This window comes from Bidens hawaiensis, unplaced genomic scaffold, assembly GCF_021521415.1.
Source record: "Bidens hawaiensis isolate Kalapana, Puna unplaced genomic scaffold, B.hawaiensis_p1.1 tig00010811_1, whole genome shotgun sequence".
NCBI lineage: Eukaryota > Viridiplantae > Streptophyta > Magnoliopsida > Asterales > Asteraceae > Bidens > Bidens hawaiensis.
In genome coordinates this window covers 472,462-490,453 of record NW_027491833.1, presented here as the reverse complement: position 1 = coordinate 490,453, position 17,992 = coordinate 472,462, and the positions used below count along the sequence as shown (strand labels likewise).

The 17,992-nt window shown below is 41.3% G+C and overlaps 1 protein-coding gene, 1 non-coding gene and 1 pseudogene across 2 annotated transcripts; 2 read left to right on the top strand and 1 right to left on the bottom strand.

Annotated features, from left to right (window-relative positions):
* The first annotated feature begins 6,298 nt into the window (after positions 1-6,298).
* On the top strand, positions 6,299-6,370 carry TRNAP-CGG (transfer RNA proline (anticodon CGG)). Its single transcript has one exon. It is a non-coding gene; the product is annotated as a tRNA-Pro (tRNA).
* Positions 6,371-10,894: 4,524 nt separating this feature from the next.
* On the bottom strand, positions 10,895-16,273 carry LOC143536490 (telomere repeat-binding factor 1-like; annotated as a pseudogene).
* Positions 16,274-16,315: 42 nt separating this feature from the next.
* Positions 16,316-17,425, top strand: LOC143536489 (uncharacterized). Its single transcript, XM_077030467.1, has one exon. The coding sequence runs from the start codon at positions 16,316-16,318 to the stop codon at positions 17,423-17,425; it is 1,110 nt and encodes a 369-aa protein (XP_076886582.1).
* The last annotated feature ends 567 nt before the right edge of the window (positions 17,426-17,992 follow it).

Sequence of the window (17,992 nt, the reverse complement as noted above, 5' to 3'; positions counted from 1 at the left end):
CACCAACTTCAAACTTGCAAACGTTTTAGGCAAACCCGAACTGTCGGGACGCCTAGCCAAATGGGCAATAGAATTGGGAGAATACGCGATAAAGTACAAGCCAAGGCCAGCCATAAAAGGCCAGGTCTTGGCCGACTTTATTGCCGAAATCCCCGCTTCGCGGGAGAAAGAGTGCCAGGACGAGGCTCAACCCTCTCCAGCACAGGACATCGATGATGTCTGGCGACTTTACACTGATGGAGCAGCCAGCAACGAGGGCTCAGGCGCAGGGTTAAAACTAACCAACCCAGCAGGCCAAGAATACACTTACGCTATTCGACTAGATTTTCCAAGTACGAATAACGAAGCTGAGTATGAAGCATTCTTGGCCGGGTTGAGAATTGCGCGTAAGATGGGAGTAAAGAACTTGGAAGCCCATGTGGATTCCATGTTAGTAGCCAATCAGATAAACAGAACGTACACGGCCGTGAAAGACACAATGGCCCTGTACCTCGCTCAAGCAAAAACCCTCATGCGCGATTTTAATGATTGTAAAGTCATACACGTCAAGCGTAGCGAAAACAAATCTGCGGATGCGTTAAGCAAGCTTGCGTCATTGGCTTTCACCCACTTGGGAAAGGACATCCGCATTGAACTCCTTGGAGCACCATCAGTCCCACACAAGGAAGTCTGTGTCATCCAAACCGGCACGGAAACATGGATGACACCAATAATAAATTACCTTGCGGCGGGTATACTACCAGAGTCGAAAACACAGGCAAGAAAACTACGCTGTAAAGCACTGAACTATCAACTCATCGATGACATCCTTTACAGACGTAACTTTCTTGGCCCACTCCTCAGATGCGTTGACGACCAAGATGCCGACTACCTACTAAGGGAAGTGCACGAAGGCATCTGTGGGATACACGCAGGTCCACGCGCAGTTGTAGCTAAGCTAAACAACGCGGGGTACTTTTGGCCAGGGATGCATACGGATGCACTGGCATACATCAGAAAGTGTAGGTCTTGCCAACTCTACGCACCTAACACGCATCGCCCGAAGAACGAACTTGTTCCAGTTACCTCTTCATGGCCATTTCAGAAGTGGGCCATCGACGTGACAGGCTCATTTCCCACAGCAGCAGGGAACGTCCAGTTTCTAGTGGTCGCCATCGACTACTTCACCAAGTGGATAGAAGCAAAACCCTTAGCCCAAACGACCGCAAAACATATCAAAAAATTCATTTGGGAATTTATTATTTGTCGTTTCGGGCTTCCATAGAATTTGGTGAGCGATAACGGCACCAACTTTGCTGACAAGAAGCTACAACAGTGGCTGAAAGAACTTCAAATCACCCACACCTTTACCTCAGTGGCGCACCCGCAGGGTAATGGTGAGGTGGAAAAAGCAAATAGGAGCATCGTCGACGGCATAAAGAGAAGACTATTGGAACACAGATCCGGCTGGGTGGACGAAGTTCCACACGTCCTTTGGGCACACAGAACAATGAAAAAGGCAAGTACGGGAGAAACCCCGTTCAGCCTCACTTATGGCACTGAAGCCATGGTCCCGGTCGAAATTGATCAACCCTCACCAAGGGTCTTGATTCAACCAGAGGACAATGATGCGGAAAGACGGTTAGACCTTATGCTAACCGAGGAACGCAGAGACTTAGCCGCAGCGCGTGAAGAGAACTATAAGCGACAGATGCAAAAGTACTACAACACGCGGGTAAAACTCTGCAACTTCAATGTCGGATACTACATACTGCGTAACAACGAGGCTTCGAACCAAGAACGCCCAGGAAAGCTGGCCCCTGTCTGGGAAGGGCCATACATTATCAAAGAAGTTTTGGGAAAGGGCGCATACCGGCTCGAAAGGCTCGATGGCACCCCCATCCCAAGAACATGGAATGGAGCTCAATTACGCAAGTGTTACATGTAGATCAATTCCAAATTTTTAAAGAAACGGCCTGGAGCCACTTCTAATGGAAATGATTCTCCTTTCACATTGTGTTGATCGCTTTACATTTACACTTATAAACTTTCCGAACGGTATGCCGGTGTTCACCGCATAAATATGGAAAGAAGTCGTTGCGTGTGGACGGCGGCAAAACCCGCATAAACACAAAAAACGGAAAACCTTCACGCAGGTCAGTTATAGGTGAAGATTGGTCATCCCACTAAATGAAAGTGACGGTCCTACCCGCACAATCATGATAGAGGAAACTGAACACTAACCTATTGACAGTCGCGCGTCGAACGGTTAACTTATTCAAAACACTGGGAAAATTGCTAAAATAAACTAAAATATACATGCGCAAGTCATGTAACGTTTATAACGCAAGTCACAAAGATTCAAAAGTAAGCGGGACTATACCCCTTATCTTGGCAACCAAGTAACTATAAGACAGGTGCGAGTACAGTGTTAAGGCAAAACCCTTCACATACTTAGCACCTGCAGGGAATTGAAGCCAAGAATACCTCGGCAACCAAATAACTATAAGACGGGTGCGGATACAGTGTCAAGGCAAAACCCTTCACATACTTAGCACCCGCAGGGAATTGAAGCCAGGAATACCTTGGAAGTAAAGTAACTATAAGACGAGTGCGGGTACAGTGTCAAGGCAAAACCATTCACATACCTAGCACTCCGCAGGGAATTGAAACCAAGAAGGATCTTCTGGGCCATGCTTGCGGAAACGGGAATAACATCCCCGCATAGCGGGAACGTCGAGAACTAGATTGTTTAAAGCTCCAAGATGGAATTGGTTGTTTTAACATAATTGATCACTATGTTCAAAACTACCAAAACCTCATGGAGAATCTACACAAGTGGGACTCAACGCTCCTAACTTGCGAGGAGGTTACAGACCTACCCGCATCATACCCAAAGATCAAGCAGGAAAGTCGGGAATTTCTGCACGTGACATTAGGATTTCCGCGGGAAGAATCCCCATGGAAAACCTTAAAACTAAACCCTTTTCAAAACCCTTTGCTTAAGTCCAAAAGTTCACCTCACTTATTAACAATTCATGAGAAAAACATTGGACTGGGGGGACTTGAAGAGGTAGGTCCCAGCAGAGCCCAGTTGGACCCGCAAGACTCACCTCAAAGAGGGACGTCTGCGCAGTTGAACCCGCAAGACTCACCTTCAAGAGGGACGTCCGCGCAAAGGCTAAACTCGCAACTCACCTTGAAGAGAGACGTCTGCGCAGAAACCAACTGGATCCGCATGACCCACCATACTCAGAGACGTGACGTCCTTACGCGCAGTACGCAAGCTGTTCCCGCAGGAAAAGCCTCCCAATGGTCGACGTACTCCGCCTGTTCCCACAGCAACGGATACTAGCCATAAGGAAAGGCTACCCGCGCAGCAAGGCTACACGCACAAGGTACTTAACTCTTAAATAATTCAGTAATGTCACCTGAAGAAGGAGTGAGCAAGCCGGGAATACTCCCGCCCAAAGCCGGGAAAACTCCCGCCCAAATGAGCCAGTCCGTACGATACTGGAGGATCTTTTGTACTGTACCTGACGAGGTATGGACAAAAGATCTGACCAAAGCTGCGACAGCTCACTGACAACAGTACAACGAGCAGCACGCTCTTGTACCTAATGTCACTATTAGCCGCTGCCTACTCACCAACCTGTCGGAGCACGTGCATAGCCTGCAGTTGGTGGAAAAGGAATAGTACACAGCCGGCCTGGTCACTATCAGCCGCTGCCTACCCACCAACCACCAGCATGGCACGTGCGTAGCCCACAGTTGGCAGAACAGGAATACTATTCAGCCGGCTGTACCTTCTTGGAAACCTACCTTCGGCTATAAATACTCCAACACCTTGGAATGGTATCATCTTATCTCATATCTCATATCTTGATATATTACCTGATATCTGGTCTAGTCATTCTCTTAATATACACTTATATTCAAGAGCAATCTAGTCTGATTCTCACGCCGGAGGGTGGTCACAAGGAGGTACCCCCCCTTCTCAGTGACGAGCTCACGGTGTGTGTTTTGCTGGTTATCAGAAGAACCATCTTCGCCGGATCTAACCCCTCGTGAGAAACATCTACTTAACCCCCAGATTGTCCATAATCTGCCCGGGGTTGATTAGTGTTTCTTCAGTTGTCTTATTTATGTATATGGTAGATTGGTTTCTTTTTTTCAATTGTGTTAGGCTTTTTAAAACATATATGGTGGAAGAAATAAATGAAGGATTTCTTGCTATTAGTCTTTCAACATTATTTTTGGTGTGGACAGGATAATTGGCTTGTTAAGTGAAACCGATCGAATTTGGGTACAATCACCACATTTTATTTTAGTATTGGCACCGACCAAATTTGTATAGACTCCCCAAATTTGTAATGAACGTGACGGAGACCGACCAAATTTGTATAGACTCAAATCATTGTTTTATTTTTTTTAATTGTGTTATTTATGTTTTTGTGTATGGTAGAATGGTTTATCTTTCAACATTGACTTTGGAGTGGACTGGATAATTGTATTGTTAAGTGAAACCGACCGAGTTTGTGTACAATCACCGCATTTTGTTTTAGTATCGGTATAATAACGAATGCCGACAAGATACCAATTTTGTTTTTATTTTTTTAGTTTCGGTATCGTAACAAACGTGACGGAGACGGCCAAATTTGTGTAACGCACATAACCAAAGTTTTTAATTTGTTTTTGTTTTAGTTATGATGTCATAACGCACATAACCAAAACTGATCGAATTCATGTCGACTTACCGCCTCAAAGTCGGGACCTACAATATTTGAGCTTTACCAACCTGCCTGCGCCGGTTAAAACACTAGTTACATTATAAAATAACTGTACAACATAGATTGTTAATCTGAATTGTGAGGAATCCAATAGCCTTAGAAAAGGTTTAAGTATAGAGGAATTCACCAAAATAAACCAAGCAAACATTCAATTTTGGTTTTCACTTATAAGTTATAAACATTGATCAATTACACGAATGAGAACTTGACAACCAGCATCTTTGGTCACCTATTGCAAACAAGGACCACTAAAGCGAGGCGAAGGCCACTTTGGGAGTAAAACGCTGGTGGGTTCAACTCTTTTGTAGAAAAATGAAAAATGGGACCCGCAAGTGAAAATGTTAATCGAATAGAGTTAAAAGACTTTGTTGAAACCAATATATTTAATAGCATATGTTTACGTATAGATCATGAAACATTTTGAATAATGTTATAAAGAATTTCTTTTTTTTAAATATAAATAAAAAAATAAAACTCTCCTGAACTCACACAAGGCTTGTGATATCTGTCTGGGTTTGGCTGTTGTTGGCTACGCTTTTGTGCACAAGGCTTGTGTGATATTCTTTAAGGTTCGCCTTAAGAATATAAACTACTTGCTTCTTATCCCTTTGGGTTTTGGCGGTCCTTGTGTGCACTCGGTGCCGAAAGATGCCAATGTCATTATCCAATTCATTTAATTGGTCAATGTTTAGAAGTGAAAAACCAAAATTCAATTTGTTTTTTGTTGAAATTCTCTTAAATATAACTCGTGTCAAAATGGGAGTATATTAGGTATTCAGTCCTTGGAATGCAAAACTTGTTTGAATGAGTTATATAATCATACAAATGAACCAGTATACTAAATATTTCCAACATCTTCTATGCAACTGATAAAATATTTCAATAATTGGCATTATAAAAATATTTTAATGATTGTTGGATCCTCTTTCATGGTAGAGTGATGCAATGATGTAGGATTGGTACAAAACACATTGTCCGATTTACATATATATGATGCAAACAAATGCAAGAGGGATGGAGGAATTATCAGCACATATAAGAGTCGATTTTAGAGTTTGGGGCCTCATTTTGGTAAATAATGGTGCAGTTTTTGTCAATTTGAAGTTGGTGCCCAAACAAAAGCTTCCATAACCATGAGTTGTATTTCTTTGTCAGATATGTTTATTGTTTCGCATATAATACTCACTTTAGTAGAGATAGAGTTAGTCTTAAAGATCTTATAAATGTTGATGTGAAAAAAGTTATATTTAACTGACTTAGTTTTGCTATCCAAATTATGCAACCGGTGCAGCTTGTTGCCCATTTGCCTTCTCTACCGATTAAAGATACCTTTTAATGAATGAAATATGGTAGACACATATTTAAATATTATTGAATATTTTAAAAAATAAGGCATTACTCACAGGTCCCATAACCAACAACTCCACAAGTTCCAGGATCGAAACTAAGAAAGACTTCTGCAATTATAACTTATACCCCTTTTAAGAAGTGTCTATAATTTAGTTTATTAAGTTTGAAGTTATTAAGTTGGGCATTTGGTCTAGTGGTATGATTCTCGCTTCGGGTGCGAGAGGTCCCGAGTTCGATTCTCGGAATGCCCCAAGTAGGTTTTTATAATTCTATAATTTTTTTTGAACATAACAAGCCTATATACGACATACCTACACAAGCCTGTTCAGTTTTGGGCATATAATAATGACTAGACGGGTGTCCGCGCGATGCAGCGGGTGTTTGAACTTGTTAATAACGTAACAAATATAAGTGTTTAACCTTGAAATCGTTTAAATCGGTCATTGGTTTGACTTCTTCTTTCTTTTTCTTTTTTTACTTTCGGTTTGTTGATCGGTTTCAAAATTTTCAAAACATAGTGAATGGTTGGTTCGCGGTTTATACTGGACAGTGAACACCCCTACGTAACATATTAATTTATTTAAAATGTAAAAATTATAACAATATCATATCCAAATTAAAGAGAATTAAATGCTCGTTTTTATGGTGTAATTTTTTATAAAAATATTAGCGTTTGAAAAGGCTATAGTCGTTTAAAAATCATGGGTGAGAAGTTAGTTTACAAGTTAAATTAAAAACATAATATGGTTAAAGATGAGGGACCAAACTTGTAAATTGAATGGATTGTGTTTGAAAGACAAGTTTACCCTTACTAACACATGCACCTCATGCTTTAAGTGTTGTAAATTACTTAAAATTGAGTGTTTTAATTTGCCCTTATTTGGTGTATTATATATAGTATAGATATAAATAGAGAATGACAGAATTATAATAAGAATAACATACCAACACAAACCATAGTGATCTAATGACACGAGTATATAAATATAAAAACATTAAACTTCTTATAAACTATATACAGTGATGAGTATAAAAACATGAAAGTGCTATTAAACACTTCAAGAAAATGGAAAGAGAAATAAAATAAAATAAAATAAAAAAGAGAAAAGTCGCTACTCTAAACAATGTAGAGCCTAGACAATTGTTTTACCTTTAGGCCTATTTTTAACTTATTGTAAAAGCCCACTAATTTTTTCAACAAAATAAAATAAAAAGAGAAAAGTCGATAATCTAAACTGAACAGTCGCTCACTCTTCCCAACCTAAACCCCGAGTCCATTGTCGCCTTCGGCACTTGATGTTGATTGTCCGATGTCCACTACCGCTCTCACCGTTGCGTTGTCGGTTGCTGTCGCATGTCTTTGCTGTGACGTTGTCGCTAGCCACCAGTCTATTATTCATCTCTAATAACAATTGTCGTACTTTAATCAATTTTTGAAATATTAGTCTAGTTTGATCTTTTTTTTTTGTGACCCACCACAATCCAAGCCAAATAAAATGTATATGGGCATATAGCAAAAAATTTTCGACCCTGTGAAAAAACCTTATAGGTCTGCCACTAACTATCTTTAACTTCGCCACAAAGATGAGTGTCTCACTTTGATCACATCTCTAGCTTGAGAATAAATATTCGTGTAAGATAATAATTAGAGAATATAAATGAGTATTGTGAGAGAGTATACACTTGCACACCTTGAATTATCTATCGTCACTTATAATGCTAGATATTGTTACCTTTCATTGCCAAAGGGTGATGGCCCCCAAAATTGTGTAAACGCTTTTATAGGGACTGTCGGGGATATGATCAGTGGCCCTTGGGCCTTGGTTAACATGCATCCCACACAACTTGTGACATAGACACGGTAAGTGGGTTGAACTAACCCGATTGAATGGTTAAGGGACTGGTATCATATCTCTTCGTAAGTGGGCATTTGGTCTAGTGATATGATTTTGGCTTTGGGTGTGGTTGATTCTTAGAATGTGCCATTGTTTTTTTAAAAAAAGGTAGATCATTTTAATATGAACAATTTTACTTAAATGCGTACTCTATGTATTACTTATGATCTAATAGAAACTAAAATCAACTCAAGACTTATGAAATAGATCTACCAACCAAAGTGATATTATTTGCCAAAAACATAATGTTTGGTGATATGAGAATATGCCAGTTTATATTTAGGCACCAAATTGGTAAAAGAAAAAGAAGAAGAAAACCATAAGCCAAGTGAAAGTAATTCAATACTTTATAGAGGTCACATAAGCACATTAGCTTCCGACTTCCGACATCGTAGCGTCAAGTTAGTTGACAGTTATATACAGTGGTTAGAAACCGGAATACAGAACATAAAATGGAAAATTACTTGTGGAGTTGTGGAAGCACATATGGTGTCACCTACCTCAACACAATTGTCAAATTCATGATTGATAACTAATGAATAATGCAACATCGGTGGTGTCATATTGAATAAATGTGATAAAAAATAAAACTAGAATTGCATATCAAATGGGCATTTGGGCTAGAGGTCCCGAGTTCGATTCTCGGAATGCCCCTTTTTTTAATTAATAAAGAGAATTATTTCAAATAATAGAAAAAAAAATATTGCAGAAGCCTTTCTTTAATTATCAGAGCCAAGTTTCGATCCTGGGACCTGTGGGTTATGGGCCCACCACGCTTCCGCTGCGCCACTCTGATTTGATGTTTTATTATTCGTACTATTTTTATATATGATATATCGTTGTTTCATCAACTTATTTTGGTCAAAATAATAAACATTTCTTTTCACATTTCTATATTTTTTGTTTATTTATGATTAGGATGAAAATCTAAAATAAATTTCAAACTAATATAGGAGTTCATATATATAGATTCCGATTTTGGGTGTGCAATGGACTATTTGTATTACTCTATTCCCGATTGATCTTGGCGGGTTCGCTAATAAGGACACCGCCCCCCCTAAAGCCCAAAATGTTTTGGCGAGTGCCCTTTATTGTAAAACCGTCCAAAGTTTAGGAGAAAAGTTTGGCATGTCCTCTCGTCAGAGAGCGGTATTAGAATGTTTTCAGACTCCTCATGCTCAATACTTTTTGATTGTCACCTCCATCGAAGGGTTAGGCCAGCACATGTCAGCAGTGGAGTACCGAGCCATTCTTAAATGTCGGTTAATGATCCCCCTGTTCCCATTTGATGAGCCCTGCCCGGTTTGTCGTAAGGCGTGTTTAGACAAATTTGGTGAACATGCGGTTCATTGCAAAGAACTCCCGGAATTTAAATATGGACATGATTTGGTCAGGGATGTCCTTTTTGATATGTTAAAACGAGCGGGAATTTCGGCAAGAAAAGAGGCTCCTGTGAATTTTTTGTCGGATTCGCGTGAAGGAAGGTCTACTCTCCGACCAACGGACATTCTTGTGTTTGGATGGCTGGGGGGAAGCATGCTTATGTGGACCTTACAGGGGTGTCCCCTCTTGTCGAGCTTAGGGACACCGGGTTTGTTGCTAGGCAGGCCGTGTTAAAGGCAGAAGCAGGAAAAATTGCTAAGCACGAGAAGGCGTGTGTGGAGAATCAACACGCCTTCATTCCTTTTGCTTTTGATACATTTGGGTCTCTTGCTCCCGATGCTGCTACGTTTCTAAAAAGAGTTCAGCGGGTCGTGCACAGTAACTCAACGACGCCAAAGAACGATAATTTTATTTTCAGTAGGATCAGTTTTGTCATTCAAAAGGGGGTGGCGGCGCAGCTTGTTGCCCGCTTACCTGCCTCTTTATTGTAATTGGATCCGCTTATTGGAATAATGATTATGTTATGGATTTATGACAAAAGTCATGCGTCCAATGCCATCATCTCCAATTATTATAGGTCGCCTAAAATACAGTAACTATGTTTAGAAAACGAAATTTCAATATCATGTAGGCAGACGTAAAAAAGATTTAGCTTTTAGTGACCACCATAGCGTCATGTATAAGGGATGGTTATCGCTCAATCACACGAAATCAATCTCATAGCTATTTAAGCTCATAAAGTCATAAACTGTATATCATGAGATGCAGTTTTACAGGCAGTATTCCATTTAGATGCTATGGATTATTAATTTTGTTATCGTCCAAAGTCCGAACACAATTTACTGTTATTACTAAAATCTCAGCATTTTTGGTAGCAATTTTAGAAGTAATGATAAGTTCACATTTCTGAACCAATATGCTCCAAATAGGCTACAACTCTTGTAAAAAGGATGTAATATAACCACAAAAGTATACCGTAACCAAAACTAAAGCATGTCATGTGGACAACCAACAACATCGACCAGCTTTTTATTATATATTTTTACAGTACTTTAATCACAAAACCAACAAATCATCTGCTAAACTATAACCCCAACGATATATACAACTGCAAAACGCCCGTTCAACGTCCCCAGAAAGCCAGTTTCTGCCAAGAACGAATCATCTGCAACAAGTTGAATTGTCACACTATTAAATAGCCTACAATTTATGGTTTACAAATTGCAATTTTGAGCCATTCACTTTTAAAGGGTCAGTCAGTTTGGGTGTGTTTAATGGGTCAAGTAAAATAAAACCACCTAAACCTTTAACTTTGATGGACTTTTATTATAATTATTATGGTAACACTATTACTTTCCTAATTATAATGAGTATATTCAATATTTATACAAAATGAACAAAATTCTTTGCGGGTCAACCAGTCAACCCAACCCCCGAGTGAGCCGTACTAACCCGAACCCGATAATAATAATAATTATGTACTGGAATTGATGATTTTTACCAGCCTTTTAGTGGTTCTCCCTGCAGTGTCTTCATTGCAGCGTCTGCAAAAGCTTTAATAGCTTCTGCATCAGCTTCAGCTGCCTCAGCCACCCTTACCGCTTCTTCTGCTGCTGCAATGGCGGATTCCGCCTCTGCTACCGCCTGAGCCACCGCTGTAGCCACTGCCTCTGGAGTCATACTCCTCAAATCACGCTGACTTTTTGTAAGAACATTGTTTCATCCTTATCAACCGTAGGACCTCTAGAAATACCTTTCTGCATTCCCTCTATACATACCATGGTCGGGATTTTATTCTCATCAGACGACAATATTCTATATTGGCGTTTTGTCTGCAACAATCAGTACAAATAACCCCAATGAAACATGTGATGACACGTGACACTTGATGACACAAATTGTATGTAGGTTCCCTGGACGGATCACACGAGATATCCCGATATACACAGGTGCGGAATCCCTGTGTAGATCGTTACGGACGTAGAATATAATCACACAAACACACGTACACACGATACGAACAAAACTCACGTTATATTGATAACTCGAACCGTGTTACTTACAGACTCACGTCAATAGACTCACACGTAACTGAACTCGATCAACCAAAGCACAAACTGACCAACTGATTAACCATTAAACCGTAAACAGTTAAACTACTTAAATACACGACAACTTCGCCTCAGGCGAAGTTGTCAATAACTTCGCTCGTTGATCAAGTTCGCCTAGGCGAACTTGTCAACAACTTCGCTTGGTTAACAAGTTCGCCTAAGCGAACTTGTCAACAACTTCGTTTCTAAACAAACAATTACATAAACAATATTACAGACTCGATTACAGACTTTATACATATGAACTACTGACATCTATGCACCAACAGACTCCCCCTTGGCAGTAGCTTCATATCTTGATCTTTCAGCTCTTGTCTCGTAATCCTGTATCTTCAAGCGTGCACTCCTTCTCTCACACACACCGTGACTACTCGCTGATATTTCCTTGCTTCATCCTTCCAAGCAGGAATGTAGAATATCTTCTTTTCGTTCAACGCTTGCAAATCAGCTTTCGATAAGTTAACAAGATGCATCGGGTCATACACCCTCAGCACTTCTTGTTCATCTTTGTCTTCCATCACGGCTTCTGCAGTCTGGCAATCAACATACCACCATTTTAGATTCTTCAACACATCTTGAGGCATAGTCTTCATTGGAACCTCCTTGATGCATCGGATCGGTTTGTACTTCATCACCATCCATGGCTTGCCATCTGCTCTCAATCCCCTCTCTGTATCCTCCACGAGCTTACCCTTCTGTGGCTTTAATAGTTCAAACTTCTTTTCTTTTATTCCTTCTTTCCACACAATCTTCTCAATCATTCTTGCCATATTGTTGTCACTTCTGTTTATTAGGCCCAACCTGGCCAAATCCTTCACCTCGCATTCTGGCAACGTGTTGAAAGATCTCAACATTCTCTTGAAGTATTGAATGCCATCATAACGCTTTACCACAAATAACTTGATCTGTTCATCATAAATCCAACAGATGATACCCTTCTTCGACTCAGCATAGCCTTTAATGTTATAGCTTTTCTTGAACATGGCTGGAACAGCAGGCTTCTTGGTCTTGATAAACCAATGAGCACTGCCTTCCTTCCACCTAGGCTGCTCCTCCCACTCAGTCTCATCCATCTCAGCACTCACATCGGCTTTCTCAACCTCAGGGATCTCGTGTTCAACGTTTTCTTCTACTATCTCCCCCTCAGCTGTGGAAGTACCAAGAGCTTCAGAAGTTCTTGGCAGCTCACCACCTGCATCTTTCGATGCATTGGGATCATCGTCACGGTCATTTTTCTTCTTTGTTCTGAGCTCGTCGCCCTTACAGCTCATCTCCCCCTGAGATGCCAAGAACTCCTTCAAGGCATCTATGATTTTCCCATGCTCGACCAGGAGGGATGCCTGTAGTTGATCTGCTTCCACTAGGCTTTGAATAGTCTTCGACTGCTCTGCCACGATCCGCTCTAGTGAAGCTATTCTTTCTGAATCTGACATTGGCGAAGGCGAGACTCCAGAAGCAGGCGTAACCGCAGGTGGTACCATACCTGATAACCCTGCAGCTGTGACGACTGTTGACTCCACAGAGCGAGCAGCTACCACCGTTTGAGTAAGCGTTGGCGGCGGTAGAGACACGATCTCCGGAGTCGACGTCTGGATGATAGTGGTGGATGGAATGCCAGCGGTTGATGTAGCCACCACGGGAACATCCGCAGCGCTTGTACTCGTCACCTGTACAGAAGAAGGAACAATGGACAAACCAGACAGTGCGGCCGGAGCAAATCGTACAGTCCTTGAAGTCTCTCCAGCTCCCATGCCAGCACCTGTCCTCTCCCGTCTTGATCTTCTAATCAGCTTATGAATGTCCTCTTCTTCTTCCGACTCTTCATCATCCTCTGTTCTCTTCCTCTTCCCAATCGTTCTTTCTCGAGACACCATCAGCCGTCTCCCCTCATTCATAATCTCATCTAAATCGGAGTCAGCCATCGACGTAGCTGCTCTAGTCATACTCACACCCGAACCCTGTGCAGCTGAGACTTGCACCTCTTCCACATGATCCATATCAAAATAGCCTTGACCTCCAAAAACAGCGTCAAGGTCTATATCCTCTGCAGTAGACACAACAGGCACAGCAGGAGCAGGAACAGCTTGAGTTGCTCTTGCCTGTCGTGGTTGAGGATCTCTGAACTCGTCCCCGCCAGCAGGAACATACTCTGGGTTGATTAAAAACCCAAATAGAGGAGTATGCCTGGGACGACGTTCAGGATTGCTCCTCGCACTTGACGTGCGGCACTGAGCAAAGATACGTTTGCTCACTGATTCGACGTATCTAATCGGGCGTCTCTGAGGTAGAGCCGGAGCCACATGGTTCAATATCATCTGTAAAAAGCGTGGGTACATGATGAACCGCTCCCGAGACATCGCCCTTCTTTGTCTGTCTATCTCGTAAAAGACCATTTGGCTGAAACTATAACGCTTGTTATAGGTCAGTGCAGTCATAGCAGACTGCATGGTCGCACCCATGCCATCTGTGCCCGCCTTCCTCCCCGACATGCACACGATCATGACGTGCATGAGGAAGCGCCACTGGTCTAGAAGGAAACCCTTCCTCCTTTGGGTATCTCCTAATGGACCAGAGTAGCCCATTCGAAGAAACGCTCCATCACGAAAAGGAGCTACGAACTCAGTTGGATCGTCTCGTGTCTCTTCTCCAAATCGTAGCGCCACCCGGATCTGTTCAGAATTGAACTGAACTACTTGATTGTTCACCGTTGCTCTCATCACCGGGGGCTCAACACGGCAATCATATTCTACCGTCTGCCAGAAGCCTTCGATGTTCGGCAGAGATATCGGCAGCGTGTTGGTAATCGCGTGAAAAATCCTCGAGCGCAGGAGGAACGTGATAATCTCGCGGTAGTCGTCCACACCGCTCGCCTCCGGGTCAAGAGTGATGTACATATTGTGACCCGGGAAAAACTGTCTCTAATTGTCACCATCATCGCCTCCTGCACCACCAGCACCCGCTATCGCAGCCATATCTGCAACAAACTAACCAAGTTAGAACGACACAAAGACATAGCACAAGTTCGCTTTGTTACCATGAGCGAAGTTGTGATAAACTCTGTATAGGCGAAGTTAAAGTTGAGGCGAAGTTGGGAACAACTTCGCTTCAGCTTTAAGTTCGTCTAAATAATACCAAGTAAAATTGATCTTAGGCGAAGTTAAATTTAACTTCGCCTCATCACAACATCGCCTCAGGCGAATTTAAGTTCTGGGCGAAGTTACGGATAACTTCGCCTCAGGCGAACTTAAGCTTCGGGCGAAGTTACGGATAACTTCGCCTCAGGCGAACTTAAGCTCCAGGCGAAGTTACAGGTAACTTCGCCTAAACCCTAACTTCGCCTGAATCTGAATCGGCGACAGTGAGATTCATGGAACAACGTGCAGTTGATGATTCGGCTAGTTTCAGACGATTAAGCACTCGTAAACACAAGTTTTAAGGACATGTTGACGATCATTATAGTGTTTAACACGTAAAAAACACAAGTTAAGAGAATCGGTTTCAAAACTGATTGGTTCGAGGTTAATAACCGGGTTGAAACGAGATATCCCGATATACACAGGTGCGGAATCCCTGTGTAGATCGTTACGGACGTAGAATATAATCACACAAACACACGTACACACGATACGAACAAAACTCACGTTATATTGATAACTCGAACCGTGTTACTTACAGACTCACGTCAATAGACTCACACGTAATTGAACTCGATCAACCAAAGCACAAACTGACCAACTGATTAACCATTAAACCGTAAACAGTTAAACTACTTAAATACACGACAACTTCGCCTCAGGCGAAGTTGTCAATAACTTCGCTCGTTGAACAAGTTCGCCTAGGCGAACTTGTCAACAACTTCGCTTGGTTAACAAGTTCGCCTAAGCGAACTTGTCAACAACTTCGCTTCTAAACAAACAATTACATAAACAATATTACAGACTCGATTACAGACTTTATACATATGAACTACTGACATCTATGCACCAACATTGTATCTTATCGAGTACGCCAGTTTTTGTTAGAAAATTCAGTTTCATAGACAGAAGGCTCTTGAAATTTGGAGGCGCCCAATACGGTTCCTGCAAAACGAGAGACAAAATATTACGAGCCTATACGGTCGACTATCTTTTTATTTAGTTTGTAAATCATAGGTGAGAGAACATAAATATAAGTATATAACACAAGTACCTCAATGTATGTGTGGATCCTAGTCTTCTTAGAGCCATCGGGCTCCTTCAAGTTGTTTATTGCCTCCATTATAAGATCGTCCAACCTGTAACTATAATTTTCAGTAAAAAAAACTGTACACGAATTATACTGAATAAGAACAAATTTAGTATGTGTTACGAAGGTGTAACCTTATCATGGATCTTGAGCCACTAGAAGATGGAAGAGGCCTAATATCATTATGATCTATGATTGTGTGTGTCAAAGGATTATTGTCACTATTAGCCTTAGGAGCTTGCTGCACTCTGACCTAGCTTTCGCCCTAGATCCCAACCCGTTTATTATTGCACTCATATTCCTCCATTTCTCCTAATCCACGTTAACTCAAAAAATTAAGGTCACTTTTTTCTACAAATAATTTCTACACAAGGTGAACATTAAAAAAAACAAACCTTGAGATCCACGTTAGAGCTAAGGATGAGTTAGTTACTGAAGCAGTTACCCGATTGAGGTTTCGGGTTATACAAGTCATTAAACTTGAACCCGATTCAGCAATTTGAAACGTGTAATTTGGGTGCGTAATTTGAAACGTGTTCATAAAGTTAGTTTTATGGGTCTCCAAGAAACTCAGTTCGCAGATATGTCCGGGATAAATTTGCAGTCGTTTTGGGGAAATTTTAAGTTCGATTCAGCCGTGGTGGAGGCCTCAGGCAGGTCGGGAGGGATTCTCAGTATGTGGGATCCAAATATATTCTTGATGTCGAAGGTTGTGAAAAATCGGAATTTTCTTCTAGTGTCCGGTTTCCTAAAAGGTCAAGACTCGATCCTCCATATTCTTAATGTGTATGCTCCTCAATGTCTTAGAGCTAAACAGTTGCTTTGGGAGGAAATTCGGTTGCTTAAGATGTCAAATCCAGGTGTTTGGATTATGTTTGGGGATTTCAATGCGGTTAGAATGCCCGAGGATAGGAGAAACTCGATATTTAACCCAGTCGAATCTGGACATTTCAACGACTTCATTTATTCTGCCGGTCTCTCTGAGTTTGCTATGAAGGGCAGACGATTCACGTTTTGCAAAGGGAAAGGTTCAAATGTCAAACTAAGCAAAATAGACCGCTTTCTAATTTGCCATAATTTAATTGAGCTTTGGTCTGATGCCTGCCTTACCGCTCTACCTCGTTTCCTTTCTGATCACTCACCTATCATTTTGGCCACGGACCCGATTGATTATGGCCCACTTCCATTCCGAGTTTTTAATTCGTGGTTAGATAGGCCTGGTTTCGAAGAAATTGTTAAAAACGCTTCAGATTCGTTCTCATTCTTCGGGTCTCCAGATTTGTATCTTGCAAATAAGTTAAAACACATCAAGGCTCATTTGAAAAGATGGTGGACAGTTACTAAAGAGAAGGAGGCTGAGGTATTTAATAATTTCACTTCTGAGTTACAATACATAGATGGTATCATGGAAAATAGAGACTTACTAGAAGAAGAATTGTGGATCCACGCTGAATGTAAAGTGGGTCTTTCTGAGCTATCAGACTCCAAATCAAAAGATCTAAAACAAATGTCGCGTGTCAAATGGGCCTCCTATGGGGACGATAATTCGTCTTTCTTTCACGGCATTATTAAAAGTAAAGAAGCCAAAAATAGGATTCATGGCATGGTCATTAATGGAGCTTGGAGTAATAACCCAAAACTAATCAAACGAGAAGCGTGCAAATTTTCAGCAAATGGTTTAAAGAGGCTTTGACATCTAGACCTTCTTTAAGATGCTATGGTATCAATAGACTCTCTGATCAAGAGGCAAATGCTCTTATTAGTCCGTTCTCTGTTGCAGAAATTAAAAATGCGGTTTGGGAATGTGGCGATGATCGGGCGCCAGGCCCGGACGGTTTTAATTTCCGTTTCATTAAACGTTTTTGGGAGTTTCTTGGGACTAACTTCACAAGAATGCTTTTTCATTTCCATGAATTCGAAACTATTTCTCAAGGCTGCAGTTCCTCGTTTATTTCGCTTTTCCCCAAAGTTACTGATCCGTCCGGTTTTAATGACTTCAGGCCTATTAATCTTATTGGTTGTATCAGCAAAGTGATATCCGTGGTTCTTGCCAATAGGCTGAAATCGGTTCTGGGCTTGATTATATCAGACTCCCAATCGGGCTTCTTAAAGGGGAGGAATATCATTGATGGGCCGTTTATTGTCAATGAACTCATTTCTTGGGCTAAAAAGACAAATTTCAAACTCTTGCTTTTTAAAATAGATTTCTAAAAAGCCTTTGATCATATAAATTGGTCGTTTTTAGACTCTATTCAAGATC

Excerpts from the sequence above, each read along its gene's own strand:
- LOC143536489 (XM_077030467.1), top strand. The coding sequence starts at position 16,316 with ATGTCCGGGATAAATTTGCAGTCGTTTTGGGGAAATTTTAAGTTCGAT.